This window comes from Branchiostoma belcheri, unplaced genomic scaffold, assembly GCF_001625305.1.
Source record: "Branchiostoma belcheri isolate BF01 breed outbred unplaced genomic scaffold, Haploidv18h27 scaffold169, whole genome shotgun sequence".
Lineage (NCBI taxonomy): Eukaryota > Metazoa > Chordata > Leptocardii > Amphioxiformes > Branchiostomatidae > Branchiostoma > Branchiostoma belcheri.
This window is the reverse complement of record NW_017803146.1, coordinates 162897-185010: the sequence shown is the minus strand read 5'-3', so window position 1 is coordinate 185010 and position 22114 is coordinate 162897. Positions and strand designations below refer to the sequence as shown.

At 39.4% G+C, this 22114-nt stretch overlaps 3 protein-coding genes across 3 annotated transcripts in view; all 3 read right to left on the bottom strand.

Annotated features, from left to right (window-relative positions):
• Positions 1 to 900: 900 nt before the first annotated feature.
• Positions 901 to 7349, bottom strand: LOC109466518 (p53-induced death domain-containing protein 1-like). The gene is made up of 10 exons (XM_019764242.1): positions 7338 to 7349; positions 6808 to 6935; positions 6074 to 6401; positions 5740 to 5922; positions 5001 to 5311; positions 4178 to 4733; positions 3799 to 3835; positions 1484 to 1757; positions 1269 to 1315; positions 901 to 979 (listed from the first exon to the last, which is right to left on the bottom strand). Exons 1-10 carry the CDS (start codon positions 7347 to 7349, stop codon positions 960 to 962), a joined length of 1896 nt encoding a protein of 631 aa, XP_019619801.1. The 3' UTR covers positions 901 to 959.
• Positions 7349 to 10265, bottom strand: LOC109466516 (ankyrin repeat, PH and SEC7 domain containing protein secG-like). Its single transcript, XM_019764241.1, has 8 exons — positions 10236 to 10265; positions 9601 to 9690; positions 8738 to 8842; positions 8510 to 8608; positions 8422 to 8435; positions 8054 to 8141; positions 7591 to 7689; positions 7349 to 7474 (listed from the first exon to the last, which is right to left on the bottom strand). The coding sequence occupies exons 1-8, from the start codon at positions 10263 to 10265 to the stop codon at positions 7349 to 7351; spliced, it is 651 nt and encodes a 216-aa protein (XP_019619800.1).
• A 3539-nt stretch (positions 10266 to 13804) lies between these two features.
• Positions 13805 to 22114, bottom strand: part of LOC109466543 (sucrase-isomaltase, intestinal-like) — a 29055-nt gene continuing 20745 nt past the window's right edge. Inside the window, exons 17-24 of the mRNA XM_019764275.1 lie at positions 21452 to 21600; positions 20849 to 20933; positions 20360 to 20416; positions 18925 to 19055; positions 18197 to 18291; positions 17523 to 17572; positions 15950 to 16144; positions 13805 to 15219 (exon numbers count right to left, since the gene is read on the bottom strand). Coding sequence (XP_019619834.1) covers positions 15148 to 15219; positions 15950 to 16144; positions 17523 to 17572; positions 18197 to 18291; positions 18925 to 19055; positions 20360 to 20416; positions 20849 to 20933; positions 21452 to 21600 — 834 coding nt within the window. The 3' untranslated portion in view covers positions 13805 to 15147. The remainder of the gene's footprint in view (positions 15220 to 15949; positions 16145 to 17522; positions 17573 to 18196; positions 18292 to 18924; positions 19056 to 20359; positions 20417 to 20848; positions 20934 to 21451; positions 21601 to 22114) is intronic.

Sequence of the window (22114 nt, the reverse complement as noted above, 5' to 3'; positions counted from 1 at the left end):
CCCCCCCCCTCAGAACTCGCGAACGGTATGTCGTATGACAACTAAATTTTAGAGGATGGTGTACTAGTAAAAATTATCATATCTGCATTTTTATGTCGTTATGACGTAATATGACGTCATCATGACGTAATTAATCTGGGTTTATTGGCGAAACCCGTCTAGATAGGTTATTCCCTGAAAACAACATAACTTTACCAAAAGAGTTTATGACAGGTTATTACGGTGTACTAAGTCTTATGTTGCCCATAGCAACGCCGGTGACGTCATAAAATGACGTCATGCATATTTAAGCTACCCGCCATCTTGGATCATCAATCTTGAATTTTTAAAAATAGTTCTTTTTTCCAGGATTAAGCCTAAAATATATTGATAACATACAAAGACCTTCATATAAATCTTTTTCGGAAAAAGAAACGGAAGTATTGATGAAATTTTAAGGAAAATAACCTGTATGTGCCTGTTCTAATGATATGGTCCGTCATCTTGGATTTTGGCCAATAACGTCAACACATTAGCATAAAATATGCATATTTAATGATAAAATTTACATAAAATTATATGGGATGTTATTAATATTAGAACCCATGTGTAACTTGACTTAAAACCCATAAAATTCTATTGTTGAAACAAAAATTATTAAAAATAAATGTAAGAAACCCGTTGCCATGGCAACACAAAAATGATTATCTTATTCCATTGATAGAGAATTGTTGCCAACAATATCCTATCCGCTATCCGTTCAGACGCTATGTGACATCAAAGTTGGCGCAGGCACTATTACCCCCCCCCCCCCCGTCTAGGTAGGGTTAAGAAGCAAAAACTGCCAAAATATACATGCGTTAACGCTAGAAATAAAGTTTTTTTTTTTTTTTCCATTATTGTAATAATGAAATTAGTTGATGGTGGTTTTCATTAGCTGACGAGTGAAGATGGATTGTCAGATCTTGCACTTGAAGATTTTAAGAGACACGGCACCGGTCTGTGAAGGTACGTGTTACAATGTAGTTATTGTTTCAAGATATCATGTGCTTGTAAGAGATGAGCGAACAACAACAACAACAAGATGAAAAAGACGGCAATGCCATTTTAGTGTATTCTATTCCATGATATGGTACACATCTCTATCGTTTTGTGCTAATACGTACAACTCTGATATGGTACGGACAGAATTGGATAATGAATGAATGGATGATTAAATTACTTCATGATGTTATTTGTATTGTTTGATTCACTATAAAAACGCAGGTGAAATTCACTATTACTAGTACCTTTTCGGGGGGAAGTTTCTTCCAGTCCCTTTGCCGGTGAGCTCAGCCTGGTGGGACAAGAAAATGAATTATCCAAGAGTACTTACTAGGCGCATATAACAAATTTAACATAATGAAGAAAAAACACACGTGGTTCACTAATGTGTCTGGCTTTTTTTGTTGAATATTAGGTTCAACATTTACAAAATCGCTTGCACGAAGCAATACATACTTACCCATAGTATGCAACTTTTTGTGGATATTTCTTCAACTCATCCACGACGCTCTGCAGCCCTGCCTCAGACAGAGCCTCCATCAGGACCTCTATGGTAGCGGCGTCTCCCTTCTTCTTCTTCCATTCCTGCAGCATGTCCATACAGCGGGACTTGTCGTCGCGGTTTCTGCCGGCAATGTTCCTGATGTCAGGATTCGGCAAGCCGAGATGGAAGGCCAGATCTTCCCAATCTGTGGTCACGTTATCTTTGACGAAATAGAAGTATTTTCCAACGTCTGAAAGAAAAGGTTAAACACAATGCATATTTAATGGACATCGTATCATAGCTCGGCAATGATATCGGTAAGTCTGGGATATGATTTAAATAAGACCTAACATGTACAGCAACTGTCGAAGTATTGTTGTTTATACATTTTGTTATATACCCTGATGGCATCTAGATGACAGCAATATGACATACTTGTGGAAAAGAAACACCTCCTATTCAATGCCTTTCATTCAATGCCTGCCACAGACAAGCTTTTCCTACTACATCGATGAATGTTAGACATCCAGGTAATACGATACGCCAAAAAGCAGTTACTCAAGCAACTGGATATGATTTTGAAAACGTCAGACGTTTCAGCTAATATCCACTAGCTTTCGTCAGTGACTGAGAGACCAGAGGGGAAATGCAGGTTTATAAGCCCACCTATTGATTGATATGCAAATAAAGTGAAGACAAATGTTTGGAAGTCGAAAAAGGAACAAAAGTCAGACAAGTCAAGACAAGATGATGCAAATTAGTCTGAAGAAGCAGTTTCAGTAGTCAGGGAAGCCTTGGAAGCCGACGACACACTTGCAGATAGAACCAACCTATCCGTTGACCAATTTGTGAGCTACTAGAACTCTGCTTAGGATGCACATACTTCACCTACAAAGGACAGTTCTACTAACAAATGCAAGGCTGTGCTATGGGATCACCAGTTTCACCAATCGTTGTAAACCTGTACATGGAGAAGTTTGAAAACAAAGCCCTCAGTACTTTCAATGACACTCCCCCGGCCAACTGGTTTCGATATGTAGATGACACTAGGTGCAGATTGAAAAAGAGGGTAGCGGCTGATTTCTTTGACCACATCAACCAGATAGATGACAACATCAAGTTCACACAGGAGCCAAGTCACGACAACATGCTCCCTTTCCTAGACACCAAAACTATCGTAGATGAAGATGGTAACCTTCGGTTCGAAGTGTACAGGAAACCAACCCACACTGATCAGTACCTGGCCTTTGATATTCCCACCACCCTTTGGAACACAAACTAGCAGTGATCAAAACTCTCTTCCATCGTGCAGACAACATTATCACTTCAGACATAGCCAAAACGGACGAACATAGACACCTCCGAGGTGCCCTGGCTAAATGTGGCTACCAAAACTGGACTTTCAACAAAGCGCTCAAACCTTCAGATCAGTCTAAGAAAACCCAGAAGTGCAAACCATTGACCAACAAAAACAAGGTCAACATTACTATTCCGTATGTCCAAGGAGTATCTGAGAAACTCCGACGGATCTTCCAAAACTTCAACATAGCCACTAACTTCAAACCGCACTCAACCCTCAGACAAAGACTGGTACACCCTAAGGACCGACCTCACAAAGGTACCAAGGCGAATGTTATTTACAGACTCAAATGTGAGGAGACCAATTGTAACAACACCTACATCGGAGAGACAAGTCGACCGCTCAAAGTAAGCTACAAAGAACATTGCCGACCTAGTGCCAACGGCTACTCCTCAGCTATTTTCCACCACCTACAACACAATCAGGGTCACTCTTTCAAACTCGAGTCCACGAATATCTTAGACCGCGAAACACGCTGGTGAGAACGGGGTGTTAAAGAGGCAATATATGAAAGAATGTACAACCCCACCCTCAACAGGGAAGGGGGCTAAGGCTCGATCTTTCCGGCACTCCGCTCCCAGAGCCGAGGACAGACTTAAGCTCCCGTTCTGTATAATCCTGTTCTGTACAACAGGAGCTTTCAGACTAATTTGCATCATCTTGTCTTGACTTGTCTGACTTTTGTTCCCTTTTCGACTTCCAAAAAATTGTCTTCACTTTATTTGCATATCAATCAATAGGTGGGCTTATAAACCTGCATTTCCCCTCTGATCTCTCAGTCACTGACGAAAGCTAGTGGATACTAGCTGAAACGTCTGACGTTTTCAAAATCATATCCAGTTGCTTGAGTAACTACTTTTTGGCTTTTCCTACTACATCTTGTTGGTGAAGTTACTCCCTTTCTTCGTAAACAAAATGTTTTTTTACTTACCTACGAAGGCTGCACTGTCGTGGGCTTCTTTTGAAGTCTGTAAATATCGTATATATTAACTAAATATAACTATTATTATTTACATAAAGGTGCGTGTAAATGTATTATATCATTATGTATTTATCCTGATTTTGTCTATGTCATCAAAATTAATTACTATGGACCTGAGTATCTAAAATACAAAATGAATTGTAACGATACACAATCTATAGCAGATTGTAGAAAAAGAATACGTCTGTATAAGATATTCATAATCTATATCAATATTATCCACGCGTTATTCCATTTCTCTTCTTTTGCTGATGGATATTGTTTTTCTTAATATTTATTCTAAGGCTAGGTCTATTGCGGTTTTTCTCACAAAAGCAGACAAAAATACCTTTTTGGTTCCACTTGGTACACGGATTGGGAGCTCGCAAAGCTTTTCTGGCAGTAGATCGTCGGTGGGATGTCCCAGTTTTTCGAGTTTCTTGCGCACGTTCCTGATTTTGACGTTCTTATTTGTCCCCTTTTGGACATTGACGCGTGGCAAGGCAAAGAAGACAACAGTTCCGTTGCCATCTGAACCATCGTGGGCCTCCACCTGCAGTTGAAGACGATTACGTTTCCGGCTGTGGAATGTGATGTGTTGTTGTGTGCAGGATGGCGCGATTGAAACATTACCCAGCAAACGTGCTTCTACTTTTTGTCCTTCGAATATGCACACTTCGTCAGTAGGCAATGGACCAGTATAAAGCTCGTTCATCAGCTCGGCGCGTCTCTCTTCGGCATTACTAGCTGGGGTGCATTCTATGAGACATTCGTTTGTGTTGTTCTCTCGCTGCAGTAGGATGAACTGTACGGCACTGTGTTGAAGCCATCGGCAAAGGTGAAGGGGGATCGGGTCTAGCTCCTCTGGGTCATCGTAGATGTCCGTGAGAACGATCACAATCCATCTGAAAATGAAATATACCGTCTGTTATAAACCGTCTGAAATATACAGTGACAAATCCATGCTGATAGATATTTCGTTTTAATCGATTAAGGAAGGTACATGTATATTGTAAGATTAAGAAAGGTAAGTGTAAGATTTTGTCACCATTTTATTCAATCAACGACGTAGAAAATGTACTCAGTGTATGATGTTCCACACTTTTAGATATAGTTATTGCCATGTTCTTCTTAGTTAGTTTCTGATGTAAAATAAAGGATCATGATATTACCTGGTAAAATGAGTGACTTCAAACTCCACAAACTCCTCTGTAACCCTGCTCATACTGATGATGTCTGTCACATCTACCCAGTCTTCTGTCCCCTCCTCACATGACATCACCCTCAGTTTGGTGGGTCCCTCATGTTGGATGTCCATGTAGTGTTGAGGATGTGGGACTCGCACTGTGATCGGTTTGCGGAACTGTACTTCGGAGGTCGACACAGTCTCGACATTGACTATCGGACTGGTTCCAACGAGGTTCTGGAAAGACTGGTCCTTTGCCTTGATGTCCTTAACTGCTCTTTTTGGAACCTCTTGCACCTACGGTTGAAATGAAATGTGGTGTTATATCAAGTATAATGTCAGTATAATCAAGTGCCAGATAAAGATCATTACATTACTGTACATAATGATGTCAATGAATTTAGTAGCAGAAATGGCAGAAAGTTTCCTTCAGGCTTTCATAATGACCAACAGATTCGGCTACTAGTAGGCTGTTTTAAGTTTAACGACATTTAACACTAATTATAATTATCATAACATTGTATTAGTACGATATCTATTGGCTTTTTCGATCAAACACGGCTTACCAAGAAATTTGTTTGTTCGAGCCATTCTTTACTAATGTACTTGAGCTCAAATTAACATGAAAGTCGCTTTTCAAGGTGAAATAATAGTAATTTGCAAATATTCAGAATGAGACCTCGTCGACCATTTTTATACTTAGTTTTACCGAATGCAACCCTAACCTGTACTGTGACTTGTGTCTCTGTGTTCACAGCCTGTTCCGGGAAGCTGATTTGTACCGCAGGCTGCGTTGATGACGTCAGCTTAAACCCTTCTATAGGCACAGTAAACTGGTCCTGTTTAGGTTGACTGATGACGGCAAAGATGGAGAAGTGGTCCATTACCACGGAAAACTTGCCTTCGCTCTGAAATGAAATATATGTTATAGAGGACTACGTGTCAGGTATCAGTATTCCTTTCTATGGCAAAATTTTATGTCCATCCACTTACGTCTTATAACAAGACTTAGTATGAAGCTCCGAACTATAACAAAGACTATCATGTTCGTCCACGTACTTCTTCAGTGGTTTTAAGTTTCGTCCAATGTATCCCGTCCTCAGTGACCCACACGGCAGCTTCCGTAGCGCCATCTGACGACTTGCTGTTGCAATGCATCTGCACAGTTACAGGTTGGTGAAAGGTTGTCCCGGGCGGACCCAGCTCTATGATGTCACTCACTAACATCTCCCCTACCTCCAAAGAAATGGTGACGTCATTGGGGTTGATGACCTGACAGGTGATTTCTGTTTCCATAGTAACGGCCCCACGTGGTACAGAGACGGTACAATTCGTGGTTTGTAGTTCACCTCCTTCTGGACCCACTTTGAGCTTGTGCAAGTAAGGGCTGTGACAGAACATGTAATTCCATCATACATAGTACTTGAATATTACTTAGCATGAAAGGAATCTGTATTTAGAATTATCAATGTTCGATGCTTATACAGTTTTAATGAGTAACATCACTCGGTCGCTGCAACATACGCAAGGCGTCAGTTGTACTGTGCACTTGAAGTATAAAACATTATACAGACAGACAGTTGCTAACAATAAGTATGTAATGCCTGTATTAGACTTATTTCTACGTAACTCCCCATTCCTGCTTTTTTAGTCTACTAAACGTGAAGAATGATTACAATATCTTAGTCAAGATTTAGTACTATATCAATTGAGTGCTTTAATACCTGTCTTGTTATGCTTTCCTGATAACACATTATTGATACTGCATGCCTCATCAACCATATTTTACCTACCGGCCGGCCTTTTCTGCTGCAAAAAGCTCGAGAATCTTCTTCCTTCCTTCCAGGACGCGATCTTTACCTCTTCGGTGCCAGGGCGGAACGTCTGTACTTGCCGCTATGTCCTCAGGAGTCTCGCCGCGCTACACAGAAAACAGCACCCTTTAGTCTGTCACATTGGACGTCATTTAAAACAGATTTAGATAACTTCGAATTCATGAAATGCAATACAGATGTGATTGCCAAAGATAAGCCGAGAGTTATGCTGTTTTTGATACTCAGATGTAAATTGATATTGCCATTATAAGTATGTTGTTGGAATAGGCATACAAGTCATCATTTGCCAAGATGAGTCTAATGTGGAAATGAAGCCCAAATTATAAGTGTAAGTTATTTATTATTATTACTTATATTTTTCATTATAGGTATAAAGGCAGTCGAGTCAATTCTTCATGGCAGTAGGTCACAAGTCAAGAGTAATAAACATGACGTCTCATTCTATTCCTGTAGTCAAGAAGGTTGCCAATTATACTATTAAGCCCAACAAACATGTCCATCACCAGTAGTAAGCGCCAAACCTTACCACATTCCTATTGTCCACCTGTGCTCCAGCCTTCAGGAGGAGTTCAGCAACACCCACATGTCCTCCTGTAGCTGCCTCGTGAAGTGGCAAGTTTTCATCCTGTAGCAGCAGGAACAGAGATGACATTACATGGTAATGACCATAATCAACACCAAATATGTGTGACGTTAAACATTCAGACATGTCAGTCACCTGTAGTAGGTATCAACCCTTACCCGATCCCTACTGTCCACCTGTGCTCCAGCCTTCAGGAGGAGTTCAGCAACACCAACATGTCCTCCTGAAGCTGCCTTGTGAAGTGGCGTGTTTCTAAGCTGTACCGGTAGGGACAGAGAGGACATTCATTACATGGTAAGAAAGACCCCTGTTAGCATAATACACACAGTAGTTATCCTTTGAATTAAATATCAACCTTCACATATGTACTTCACCTGTAGTATAAGCAACAACCCTTACCCGATCCCTACTGTCCACAGGTGCTCCAGCCTTCAGGAGGAGTTCAGCAACACCAACGTGTCCTTTTAAAGCTGCCTTGTGAATTGGTGTGTTTCCAGACTGTAATAGCAGGAAACAGAGATGACATTACATGGTAAGAGAGGTCTGTCCCCATCGACATTGTCATAGTCAACACCGGTATATACCAGATATTCAATATTAGTAGTAGGTATCAACCCTTACCTCATCCCAACAGCCCACCTGTGCTCCAGCCTTCAGGAGGAGTTCAGCAACACCAACATGTCCTCTTGAAGCTGCCTTGTGAAGTGGCCTCTCCTCAAGCTGTAACAGCAGTAACAGACGTGAAATATGCATTACATGGTAAGGGAAGCCTATTTATTACAATTGACAGATCTGCATGACTTCCAATACTTAAACATGCCCATCACCCGTAGAAACAACCCTTACATGACCCCTACTGTCCACCTGTACTCCAGCCTTCAGGAGGAGTTCAGCAACACTAACATGTCCCCCTAAAGCTGCCTCGTGAAGTGGCGAGTCTTCAAACTGTAACAGCAGGAACAAAGATGGCATTACATGGTAAGAAAAGCCTGTTGCCATTACCCTAACAAACACTAAATATGTGTGACGTTCAGCACTCAAACATGTCCATCACCTGTAGTAAGTATTAACCGTTACCTCATTCCTACTGTCCACCTGTGCTCCAGCCTTCAGGAGGAGTTCAGCAACACCAACATGTCCTCCTGAAGCTGCGTTGTGGATTGGCGTGACTTTATCCTGTAACAGCAGGAACAGAGATGACATTACACGGGAAGTAAAGTCTGTCTCTACCATCCTCATAAACACTACTAAATATGCCTGGCGTTAAACATTCAAATATGTCCATCATCTGTAGTAATCATCAACCCTTACCTCATCCCTACTGTCCACCTGTGCTCCAGCCTTCAGAAGGAGTTCAGCAACACTAACATGTCCTCCTAAAGCTGCACAGTGAAGTGGTGTGTTTCCTTTCTGTGACAGCAGGAACAGAGATGACATGTACATGGTAAGAGAAGCACATTTGTTTTGTGATGTGACGTATAAAGACCCTGTAACAGCAATTAAAAGAACAGAGATGGCATTACGTATACATTACAAGAGAAGTCCATTTATTTTTCCTCATGAACACTTTTCAAATTTAATTATCATCACTTCACATCATATTACTTGTCCTTATATCATTAATAAATGGGAGAAAGTCATATAGTTTCAAACACTAAATATATTTGGCGTTCAATGTTCAATAGCCTGTTTTCTTCACACACCAAGTTCTCCTGTTCAGTAACCGATAGTCTCGCCTCAAGGAAACTGTGTGTCATGTGGGGAATGACGATAAACTTTGTCGTGTTCAGTATCTGTTATTTTTTTTTACCTTGGGAGAACTAAGAACAAAGCGTATCATGTGGACCTACTATACAGTGTGTTAGTTCAGCTGACACCACTGAAGGGGGTTAACGCAGTGTTCTGAAACGCCAGACTCTATGAACCTGAAAAAAATTACTTCTAACAAATACTCTGGCTTCAACCAGGCCATGGAAGACAGAGGTTTTTTGACTGCCATTTTGACTGTAGGCCAGGGGCACCAGGATCCGACATAAGTCAAGTAAGTCAGGTCTAACGATAGAAAAGAAAAAAAAGCATGTATATCTGGGCCTACGACAGACATCGGCTATATTAATCGACCTCCGTGACTTGTCTGTGATTCAACAAAGTGGTTCCTCCGTACTCACCCTGTTGGCACAACAGTTGACATCCACCTCCAGTTGGAGCAGCTCCGTCACCTTCTCTTTATCTCCTGTAGCAGCTTCACTCAAAAGTACCTTCAGAAAACGGCATTCATCATCATAATACAGCAAGAAAACAATACAGAGGTAGATGATATCATTTATGTCATTGATATCATTTCTATTCTTTTAAGGATATCGAGCCACTGGTATTATTTGTTAAGATTGGAATTTCACATGCAAAATTATTAAACTAAATTATGTCAATTACGACCTTACTTCCGTGATATCAATGAGATACCCCCCCCCCCGCAAATGTTCATAAAGTTATTTTACGGAGATGTGACGTCCTTCAAACTTACTAAGCTGGTGTGTTACGCCGAAGGTACCGATACATGTGGATACTTCCGGGTATCGCCCGGATCTCCGAGGTAACCCCCAGGCTGCATATATAATATACGGTATCTACATTGATTCGGGCACTGCATTTGCAACCCGTCTATATATGGGGGCCAACCAATCAACTTAATTAATAAGATTCTTTGCCTTAAGTACGTAGTCACAACTGACCACCAATACATCTTACCACAGTATTGGAATTCTACAACACAACACGACAAAAGGTATGTTAAAGAGTTTACCTCCTCAAGTTTCCGTTTGGCCCAGGACATCTTGCTTGACTTCTACCTTTCTCTCGAAAGTTTCGTGTCTTGAGTCTCGGCAGAAGAACAGCCAATTTTATCGGTCTTTGGTCGGGTGTGGACCTGTGAGGTAAAACTTCCGCCTACCTGTCCGCCATTTTGTCTGATGGGACGCTCACAAAGACAACGTCACGGTTCATTACCTTCATGGTTGTACCAGCCACGGCGTCATGGTTTATTACCTTCACCATGGTAACAAGCATGGCGTTATTTGGACGGTTCCACTCTAGCTATGTAGGTATTTGTTACCGGTACTATGTTCTTGAATGAACTGGTTCTAACTGGTAACTGGACTAGCCAACTCACCAACGATAGCAGGATCTACGTAAAAATATACCATTCCCCTAGGAGGGACTTCCACAGAATATTAAATCCTTACATTATGCATTATGGGGAAATGTAAACTCCTAAAGCATTACTTTCGTCGAGAGGGTTATGTGTTAGCTACACCATTGATAGGGGTTGGTGATATCTACCCGGTTATAACGGGGTGTGGTGCATGTATCTTTATGATATTTGGCCGGTAGGTCGGGGTTGGAACAACTAAGGTCAAGGTCAATTATGGGTAATCTAGCGGCTTTGCATGGAACTGCAGCGGTGTAAATTACCTTTGAGAGGTTCTGACATAATAACGTCCGTTATCTTCCTCGCAAAGTATGTGCCAAAGATTTTCTCATTTGTGATTATTTATTTATTTTTTTTGTTAGAGATTTTTGTGAGAACGTGTTACGTTGAGTTTGCTCGCCTTCGAATGATGCGTAAATATGTGAAGCATTAATGTCTTGAAAATCACAATGATTAGTTACTTGAAAACAGGCTGTCGGTACAAATAAACCAGCCACTCCGAGAATGCCCCACCTTTAATAAAACTCTTGCAGCTGAATTAGACTTTGTAATGTTTTATTCTACTTATAGTTGAGAAAATAAAGATACACTACTAGCTCAGTTATAGCTAAGATCGATTTCAGATTGCCTTATTTATTTACAATTGCCAACTCCTAATAGTCCTATATCATTGATATTAACAGACTACAGCTTTCATTGTTCTGTTTATCAATAATTCTCTTCTAGATACATTTCATTCATTTATATTTCTAAATTCCCAATTTCACACCAAACTGAACAAGAAAACGCTAAAGTACAAATTGCCCTTACATGTACGTCATTAGCCAAAATGAGTGTAAAATATACAAATGTGTGGTGCATTGCACTTATCTTCCCTCCACCTACATCCTATTTTTACATCCATGGTTACACACATTAATACCATTTTCACTGTTCTGTTTCTAAACAATTATTTTCTACATTATAGTATTTACGTGTAATTTCTTTATCATGATGTCTAGTTTACGATAATTTTTCAAAGCTAATTTCAAATGCCACATACTCTCATCGCCTTGCAACGTTTGACGTTTTATGTTTAATGAAAGTAAATCTCAGATTGTTAGATATTACATAACGCCATGTGTTTGTAATAAGGCTTATCATCATTTAAAAATAATGACTCATTCTTTGTATATATTATTTACTATATGTACAATATTCTGATTATAATTTTGCATTTTTGTCTTTTCATTCCTTTACTAAGTAATATGTTCGCCCTTTCCTCATTTATGTTAGTTATCATCATCATCATGTAAGTTATAATTTTATCATATCATATCATAAACTTCTACAGGTTATCAATCATTACTATGTGATAATCATTTATAACTATCACAATTGTGTGTTTGCTTTGTGAAAATCATTTGACCCCCCCCCTCAGAACTCGCGAACGGTATATGTCGTATGACCACCAAATTTTTAGAGGATGGTGTACTAGTAAAAATTTATCATTTTGTATGTCGTTATGACGTAATATGACGTCATTATGACGTCATTAATGTGATTTTATTGGCCAAAACCGTCTAGATAGGTTTTTCCCTGAGAACTAAATGGTATTCAACATAACTTTACCAAAATTGTTTATGACAGAATATTAGGGTGTACTAAGTCTTATGTTGCCCATAGCAACACCGGTGACGTCATTAAATGACGTCATGAATATTTAAGATATCCGCCATCTTGGATCATCAATCATGAATTTTCAAAAGTAGTTTTTTTTCATGATAAAGCCTAAAATACATTGTAAACAGACTAAAGACGTTCATATGAACCTTTTTTGTAAAAAGAAATGGAAGTTTTGATGAAATTTTAAGGAAATTAACCTGTATAAACCTGTTCTAATGATATGGTCCGCCATCTTGGATTTTGGACCATGACGTCATCAAATTGGCATAAATTATGCATTTTTAATAAAAAAATTACATACAATTATCTGGGATGTAATTAATATTAGAAACCATGTGTAACTTGACATAAAACCCATAGAATTCTATTGTTGAAACGAAAATTACTAAATTTAGCAAAAAAATGCCTGTCAGAAACCCGTTGCCATGGCAACACAAAATATAATTATCTTATACCAATGATACAGAATTGTTGTCAACAATATTTTAGGAGAAGTCACCAAGTTTGGTCGTTCTAGCACCATCCGTATCAGAATCAGACGGGCTTACTCTCCGTCGTCGTCGGAGCCGACGATACCCAGCTGAAACCCTCCCAGGCCTTGATTTTGCTGATGATATTGCTTTATTGGAAAACTCAATAAAATATGCACAAAAAATTCTCACAAAGGTTGAAACTTCATGTCAAAAAATAGGTTTATACTTGAATGCTTCCAAGACAAAGTTCATGCATCTAAACCCTACTACTGACAGTTTACTTTTTGCCACTAATGGCACTGAAATCGAATGTGTTGCGGATTTCAAATACTTACTACGGGAGGGTACTCTGATAGTGTTCATTACATGGATGTGCGGATCGCACAGGCATGGAGTGCTCTTCACTCATTACATAAGATTTGGAAAGCGCCCATTAGAAAACAAACTAAAATCAAAGTGTTTAAGGCATGTATTGAAACAATTCTTTTGTATGGGTCAGAATCATGGGTCATGAATATGTCACATTCTAGAAAACTAAACGGAACATACACGAAGATGTTGCGAGTGGTTTTCAATACACCATGGTGGAAACACACTACTAATGAACAGTTATACGGTTCGCTACCAAATGTAACTTCAGTAGTCAAATGTCGACGACTAAGCTTGGCCTATCATGTAGTACTTAGTGAAGAACCAGCCAGTAGGCTTCTACTCTGGAACCCTGATACCGGTAAGAGAAGAGTTGGACGCCCAAACATAACAGTTAAGAAACTTATTGAAACTGAAACTGGCTTGGAGGGACATGAACTTTTCTCAGTGATGTATAACAAACAGTTGTGGCGAGCTAACTTTGTATGCTCCACCTCTACTATGGAGGATGAATGATGATGATGATGATGAGCACCATCCGTTCAGACGCTACGTGACATCAAAGTTGGCGCGGACACTTTACGCCCCCCCCCCCGTCTAGATAGGGTTAAGTCTCAGCCAATCAGACGTCCTGATTTCGTTTTCCAGAAGTACAAGATGTATTAGAGTTTACATATTTACCGTGCAAGTTTTCGTGGGAGGAATCTTAGGTCTAGAGACCAGATAACGCAGTTCAAGTGTAGAACATTGCCCTAGCTAGTAGACCTACTCAACAACAAAAAGCTTCATAAATGAGCAGTAAGACGAGACTATATCCAGAACCGTGCATGATCCTAATCCTAACCCATTCAGGTACAGAACCAGACAGACACGGTTCTGGATACAATGATGACCAAACAGCCAACATTCATAACAGAAGCAGCTTTATTAATTTGTAGTTCACAAAATGTAAACATTTTGGCAACGCCAACGGGTGGCGCTAACAATACCATCGGCAATTCCAATAATGACAAAAATGCGGCCATCTTGGTGGAAAGATGGATCCAAGATGACGGCCTTTTGTAATGCAAAAAGGAAGGTTAAAAGGAATGCATTAGCTATACTATCTAATCATGCAGAGCCAAGCAACAGGTCAATTCTTTGGAAAGTTAATCACTTAACATGCATCAGTAAGGCCGAACTGACTTAATTTTATGGATGACATCCTCTGAAGACACCCAAACCAGTGTGAAAGGGCGACTAAAAAACTCCGGCAAAAAAATAAAAATGCTGCTAAACCACAGGAATACAAAGCTGGTATTGTGAATTTGCGGTACTACATAGCGACGTTTATGACAAGTCGGCACATGCTGGCTTTTTGCGGAATTTCTGAATCGGCACTGTACGTATGTACGGTGTTCTTGAGTCGTGGAGCTTCGGCAGCCTGGGCGTCATCCTCCGAAAGGCGGTTATACCGGCTATACAGATACAGATACAGATACAGATGGCAGTCCGGCCATAGTTAGGACACAAGAAAGTTGAGACATTATGTGGTTACCGTTGTGGTTTCTCTTTTCGCTATTGATCACACCATTACACAATTTGGTTCAGGCTTACATCGCACTTTCACATTCACGTACGTTCGTAATTACAGATGAATTGCACTTGAAGATTCAACCCGTGGTGATTGCGAGGCCTATTGAGACAGTAAAAGATTTTTTTTAAATTTCATTTGCTGACGGATTCAAAGCGTGTTCCTACCTATCTATTGTTAGCTTTTAAAATTTATATTGACAAATCTAATTAGAAAAATCAGTAACTTTATTCTAATGTTTTTTAAATTGCGTACAAAACTAATTTTACCCAGTGAAAGAATCAAGATGTTCAACATCGTAGCTTTAAAACTTGGAAGATGGCTTTCTAGTTTTATAAATGAATTTTATCAGTTGACTTCGCTCAGTTAGCCAATCATTTTAATAGACCCAAATAGAGATAAATGAAGAAAAAAACATCTGCGTTCATCAAGTCCATGTTATCTGCAAGTCGCTGTAGACCCAAAGGTTCATGTCAACCAAGTTAGCCAAGCGAAGAACCTGTAATAGAAATGTCCCGATTGGTACTGTGCGTATTTTATTCGTCAAAAAGTCTTTTAACTTATTTTCACTTCTCTAAGACGATTTTCTTCATCGAGATGACACGCGCAAAATCGTCAATGGGTAACTCAAACCTTTGAAAACTTGAAAGTAACTTTATTTGCACATTACAAAACGTACATTCACAATTCACAGATTTTAAATTGCATGTTTTCAAACCATCTATTAAGAACAACTCACGATGCTGTCATCAGTCCTTTGACGATATAGAATTTCAGAACCTGATTCCAGGGAACCATGTTGCATTCTAGGCACCGCTAGGCGGTGTCAAATTTCAGAACATGGTTCTATAGAACATCAAGGGGGGGGGGGTCGATTCTTTCCGTTCTTGATGACAATTAAAGTTTATGGATCGGTGACTTGAGTTTGACCATTAAAGAAGAGAGAGAGAACTGGGTTGTCCTGAATATTAGTAGCTAGTAATATAAGGTTCCCAAGAATTTTGGAAGCATATGAATGACGTCATTGTGTTTCATTGCCCTTTTCATTGAAAAACTACAGAATTTTTGGTGATTCCAAACAACACAAAACTTCGTCTTTCACTTCATAATGATAAAACGTATAAACGTACGTCTGTGCCAAAAATTTTTCTAATAATCTTAAGTTATAGTGGCGTGGTAAATAAAGTCTCCATTTTGATGTACTATTGGTAGTATGCCGTTACCCTCACCTTATTGTCACGATCATACTGCACGTTGCCGCTGTCGACGTCCCGCAAGTCACCGGGTCGACCTGCCTTCACGGTCGGGACGTCAGGCAGGTCCAGCCCGAGGACATCCACCTTGTCGTACGGTAAGAGCGCCCAGTGAGGCGGGGATGGTACGGGCACCGGCAGGGCATCCACAGTGCAGCGGATGCCGTCACTCTGTAAGCAAGGATAATTGATCTTTCTGATGAAAATTATTTTTATTATTATTATTATTATTGTTGGAATCAAATCGTTTTTTGTAACATAGATCTTGAACAAGGAAAAAATTGTGACTTATGTGATGAAAGAGTTAGGCATGTATGTCGTACTGTTCGCGAAATATATCTATGTGTATTATATATCTATTATTTTAATCATCTTTTAATCATCTGTAACGGAGACATGAATGTTTAAGCCATGACAGAACTGATTTTAAATAGGTAAATTTAATTATCGTTTTTATATTATAACTGAATGACACTTTTAAAGTACTTGTAATGGAATCTGCAATTCAGCCAGTAGGCTGCGAGAGTTTCTTTTCTAATAAACCATTCATTCATTTTTTTATATTCATCAAAACATACAGACATAACAAGGACAGTGTGACGCTGCACTCAAGTTAACAACTTATATTAACAGCGCCACACACAAAAAAGGTACAATTAATATTTAAATATACAAAGTTGACATGTGCGCCGTAGTCCCACCACCCCAAGACATTAAAATATTCATTCATTCATTCAAACCATTCATTCATTCATAGTTTATTGATCAATACTGTCAGCATTTATACATATAAGTTTCATTTGTTCATCGATTTATCATTGTATTCTATTTCAATATGTTAATCTGTGCTTTGCTTGTCGTATGTAATATGTATTGTCTTGTGGCGACATGAATATAAGTGTAACTTGAGTGTGTCGCCACCGCGTCTTGCCATCATGTTTCAATAAAAAAAAGCACAATTGTCTTCAAAGCCAACAATTTTACCTACATTCATACCGAACCCGATCTGCAATTTATTGTTTAAGTAGGCTTAATATATAGTAGCTTTTTATATAACATACGTTTGTGCAGTTACTTAACAAGTATTTCATGCATTGTATAAGTATTTAGAAATTGTATACAAGAATTTCTAAGTACAAATGTATTACTGACCAATTTATAAGTTTATCTATTATGAATCGTGTATTTTAATCATTTAATCATGTGGCACAGTTTTTACAATGTTTTGTAAAACTGTGCAATTCAGCCCTATGGCTGCAAACGTGCTTGAAATAAAAAAAAAGTCTGCTACTACTACTTCTAAGGATTGCTGTAATCGTATCCTTCAAGTAAGTGCAGTTTTACTATGTATTGTTTCAACGTTTTACAGGTGCGAATGTGCGATGTTTTATTTTATCTATTTAGGTGCTTTATCAAACCTATATTAGGAACATACAGGAGTACAATTAGGAGTATTCAGCTAGTCTTCCTGGAGTTTTATAGTAACGTTATATCATGTAAATACACTACATGTTAGCTGCCGTTAAGTACAATGTTATAGAATACTTACCGCTGAGGCTGTGAACGTAACCTGCAGAAAGTTGCTCTTTTCAATGGAATCTGTCGATAAAAAAGCACATCTGAAGTCATGATACTTGTATTTTCTTCTATGATAAAAATTGAAAACTGGATGCATTTAATTGGACAAAGAAGGTATATAATACTGTATGGCGCGAGTAATAAATTCACTTTTCAACCTTCTCCCTGCTGTCTAACCCTGTAACCAATGACGAAGTGGTAGTGAAGCTGTTACTTCAGGGTGCTACAAGTTAAATCCACAAATCCTGGGATAGTCTCGGATATCAATGTACATATACCATGCAAATGTGGCTATCTTGTGACGTAAGAGGTTGCTACATATTCTTGTCAACGAATGCATGCTGTATGTAGCAAAATTACTGTAAGGCCACAACAAGTAAATCTTGTGGATTTTTTTTCGCACTCTCGTGTTAAATTTTCAATAAATCAATCTTATTAATGTCTATGCTATAGGTATTGGTGCTCCTGCCACTTTCATTTTATGTTTATGTTATATTTTATGCCATCTTTATGTTTACTTTGCATTATGTTTTATGAGCAGCGGATTGACATAAGCACAACAAGTGCTTCCTATCTAATGCTCGAAAATCCATGTGAATAACATTGAAATTGAACTGCTACGGCTTAATTGTATTAAATGGTTACCATAAGACTCTCCGTCGTCCCAGAACAGACTCCCACTTGCCCCAGCGGAGTCTGAGTCGTTTAGCGCCACCACAAGGCCCATGGGGTTTCGCCGACTGGAAACACCAACAGTGTAAAAAAGGAATTTGAAGATTTTACACTTATGTGAAGTATTAAAAGTTTGAAGAGTTGTGAATTTTTTTTAATTTATTAATTGTTAAGACTTTCTATCTGATTCTGTACAATTCTTGCATTTTCCGCACCAGCTTCCATATTGTAAAGGCAACAGACCTGACATTCTAGTATCTTTTGCACCAAAAGAATATGTTACAGACCGTACAGATTACTGAAGACAGCCGCTTCCTTCTAGCTTTCGGTGACACCATTATGCACATATGTGTATATATTATTCCTAAATGATTAAAACAATCATGACCTCCAATTTTAGTATCTTCTACACCCAAAGAATATGTCAAAAGTTACAGAGCACATGACCACCCCATGTAGTCACAGAATTATTACCTGTAACTGTTACATAGTAATGTGAACTTAAGGAGAAAAATCATTATTCATTACAGTTAAATTATGCAGATATGTTTTAATTAACCCAGGTGTTTTAGTTAAATCCTAGCTACACAACTGCTGTTACAGTTGTAATTCATGGATCAATCAATCAATCAATCAATCAATCAATCATTTTCATTCATTTGCTGTAACAAGCCAATGAATATATGGTTTTACCCACGTACCTGTAGACAGTAGTGTTGGCAGGTTGCTGAGTCGGCAGAATCGTGCCACCTCGTACATGTACGTTAATCTTGTTCAGGGGGGCATCCAGGGTCACCGTCTGACCTCTGTACTGACCCTCGACCTCTGCACCCTACGATTTAATTATCCAGTCACTAAAGGTCTAACGACAAGACTTATGAAATACACATTCAGTTATATTTCTTCCTTACAAATACCATAGTTGTAACAAGAGTTCCACGATCTCATACCTTTGCCAAATTATGTTAACCCTTGCGGGTGACAAATTATACAATTTTAATCATTGATTTTGCAAATAAGATCCTCATTTGCATGGGTTATATCAGTTGATCATATTCTCCACCAAATGACAGTCTTATCTTAACAAAAAGGCTATCATAGCACTTCCTCATAAATTATGCACATGAGGTCATGATTTGAATGAATTATGTTAATTGATGTTCGCCTTCACTTAACTTCTAAATGTGGTAAGTATGAAATTCCCAGCAGTTACAACTATGAAATTATAAAAAATTTACTGAAGCAAATTAGGTCTTCATATACACAAGTCACAAGTATTTCATAGTCCTATTATCGAACAAATCAGATTTATAGAATTTCCTCATTAATTATGCAAATTAGCTCCTGATTTGCAAAATTGTCATTTGATTATGTCAATCATTCCTTCAGCCATACCAAAAATCACGACAATCCGTCAACCGGTTCTTGAGTAATCATCCTTTGAAAATTTTTCAACAAGCAGTTCAAGAACAAGCCGCTAGGGGGCCCAAACTCATGTCACTTCTTCCCTACCTCAAGAGCTATCTACTAACCAAAATTCGTGACCCTAGCATGTCCAGATCGCGAGATATCAAAACCGGAAGTTCTGCTGCAAGGCAGTACCAACAAAAGCCGCCAGAGGGCCCAAAATCTAATCATTTCTAGGTCTCATCAAGACCTACCCACCTACTAAGTTTCATGACAATGCATACTAAGCTTCTTGAGTTATGCTGAGACAGACAGACAATCGCTACTGAAAACATAACCTTCTTGGCGAAGGTAAAAAGAAGACACATATAGAAATGGATCAGAAAAATATATTACACGTGATAAAAACTTATCCTCTTTATTCTTTATTTTAAGTAAAAAAGAACATAAAACATAGTACCTTGTTGAAAAAAATAGTACAAAACTCTAGAGACATACAAATGATACAAAAAAACCTAGATGCAGAGTAAATTGTGTTTCGAGTTCCTCTAGAAGGCGTCAGATCTTAGTAATTGAATGGTAAGTTACATATATGGGAGGAAAATAATCGCTTTAAGAAAGAGTAACAAGTCCTCTTCCCCCTAGTTTCAAATGTGCCTGTATAATGGTAAAAAAACCCATCTCGCTAGGACTACATCGCCGAGGTATATATAGAAATTCTGCACTTACCGTAAAGAAGTCAAACCAGCGATCGTCTGGAAAGTATGCGTCCACTTGTGTGTCGCCCTGTAGGAGAGTTTATATGTATGATTTTCAACAATTCATCGTTCAGGAAGATATGGTGCTAAATGTGAGGAACGGGATTCTTAAATCAAAATCTATATCGTCAATGAAATTGCTTAGCTTTACATGTGTCAGTACAGGTGAGATGTTTAGCCTTACCTGTATCAGTACAGGTGAGATGTTTAGCCTTAGCTGTGTCAGTACAGGTGAGATGTTTAGCCTTACCTGTGTCAGTACAGGTGAGATGTTTAGCCTTACCTGTGTCAGTACAGGTGAGATGTTAAGCTTTACCTGTGTCAGTACAGGTGATATGTTTATCCTTACCTGTGTCAGTACAGGTGAGATGTTTCTATTTACCTGTGTCAGTACAGGTGAGATGTTTAGCTTTACCTGTGTCAGTACAGTAGAGTACAGGTGGTATTTAGCTAGCCTTACCTGTGTCAGTACAGGTGAGATAAGGAGACCCCGCCCCCACAGAAACTGCCTGTCAACGTCCCAAGTCTTCCGGTCGGCGGGAAACCTGAAGATGACGCCAGGGGAAGTAGTATATGAGAGGTGCAAAACGGCTCACGTTTTCAGGAGGCTGATAAAAATTCCCCCTTGGCAGAAAAGCTTCTGTCGTAATGCTTTCTCAATTGATTATATATAGTGGGATGCGATTTTGTTACAGCTCGCTGTGTATAGTAAAATACATCGAGTTAATTCAAGTCTAATAGTGTGTTGGGTTCTTTTGCGTGCAGATAGAAGTTTGACGCCTACTTCTGACCTCCGGCCCATGGACACTATCCAAAATGACTGATAGTAGAAATTATCCTACACTCTACACCAACTATCCTTTTCCGTTACCATTGTCATAGGAGAAAGTTCACAGCTTTTGCTGATCCGTTTAAAAAGGAATTCAATATAGGAGTGGGAGAATTATGCATACTCGTGCTGGAGCGGTCTGACGAACTAGGGCGACATTTGTCCCTGGTAAAATAAACAATAAACAAAAAAGAACAAAGGTTTGAAAAATTATGAAACGCTACGTAGCCATACTCGTGCAGGAGCGGCCTGACGACCGTTGCCCCGGTAACGTGGGCGTGGTAGAACAGCGTGTACAGGTAGGGCAGCAGGGTGTAGCGCGTCATCATGACGTCACGGGTAGAGTCGATCATGGCCTGACTGAAGACGGCCGGGTCTTGTGGCTGTGGTAAAAGTAGGACTTAGAGTTACTAACTGTGTGTGACTTTTTGTAGAAAAAAAAAACTATGCAGGACAACCACTGTTGTCAGGTCTGGCTGCAGTGTACATATAGAATAAAACACGGTGTATTCCGTATCGCCCGAGGTATCGGCCCGATCGTGAGTCGGATCGCCCGACCCTCGGATCCGATCCGATCCGCGGGAGGGCTGGGACCGAGGGTGATGCAGAATACACCGTGTTGTATTTTATTTATGTCATACCCACCCAAGAAAACACGCCTTTCAATGCAAGATGAGCCAAAAGTTGGTGCCACTGAAACCTAAAATGCAACAACATCAATTCCAACGTCCGGATTCTGTATTCGAATTTTCGAAAGTGGAGAACGCGGTTAGAGCAAAACGCGTTCGAATCGTTCTATGGAAGCCAGGGAAGCGTACCGAGGTACGGCCCGGTCCGGAACCCGTTATCGAACGTTATCGCGACCCGGGTATGATGTAAGAAGTCTTTTGTCCTATC

Coding starts and splice junctions, on each gene's coding strand:
- LOC109466516 (XM_019764241.1), bottom strand. CDS start 10,265: ATGTCCTGGGCCAAACGGAAACTTGAGGAG. Junction 8,609..8,737: donor ACAGTAGGGATGAGGTAAGG/GTTGATGATTAC, acceptor CTGCTGTTACAG/GATAAAGTCACGCCAATCCA. Junction 7,475..7,590: donor AGGTGGACAGTAGGGATCGG/GTAAGGGTTGAT, acceptor CTGCTGCTACAG/GATGAAAACTTGCCACTTCA.
- LOC109466518 (XM_019764242.1), bottom strand. Junction 5,923..6,073: donor AACTTAAAACCACTGAAGAA/GTACGTGGACGA, acceptor ATTTCATTTCAG/AGCGAAGGCAAGTTTTCCGT. Junction 5,312..5,739: donor AGACACAAGTCACAGTACAG/GTTAGGGTTGCA, acceptor TTTCAACCGTAG/GTGCAAGAGGTTCCAAAAAG.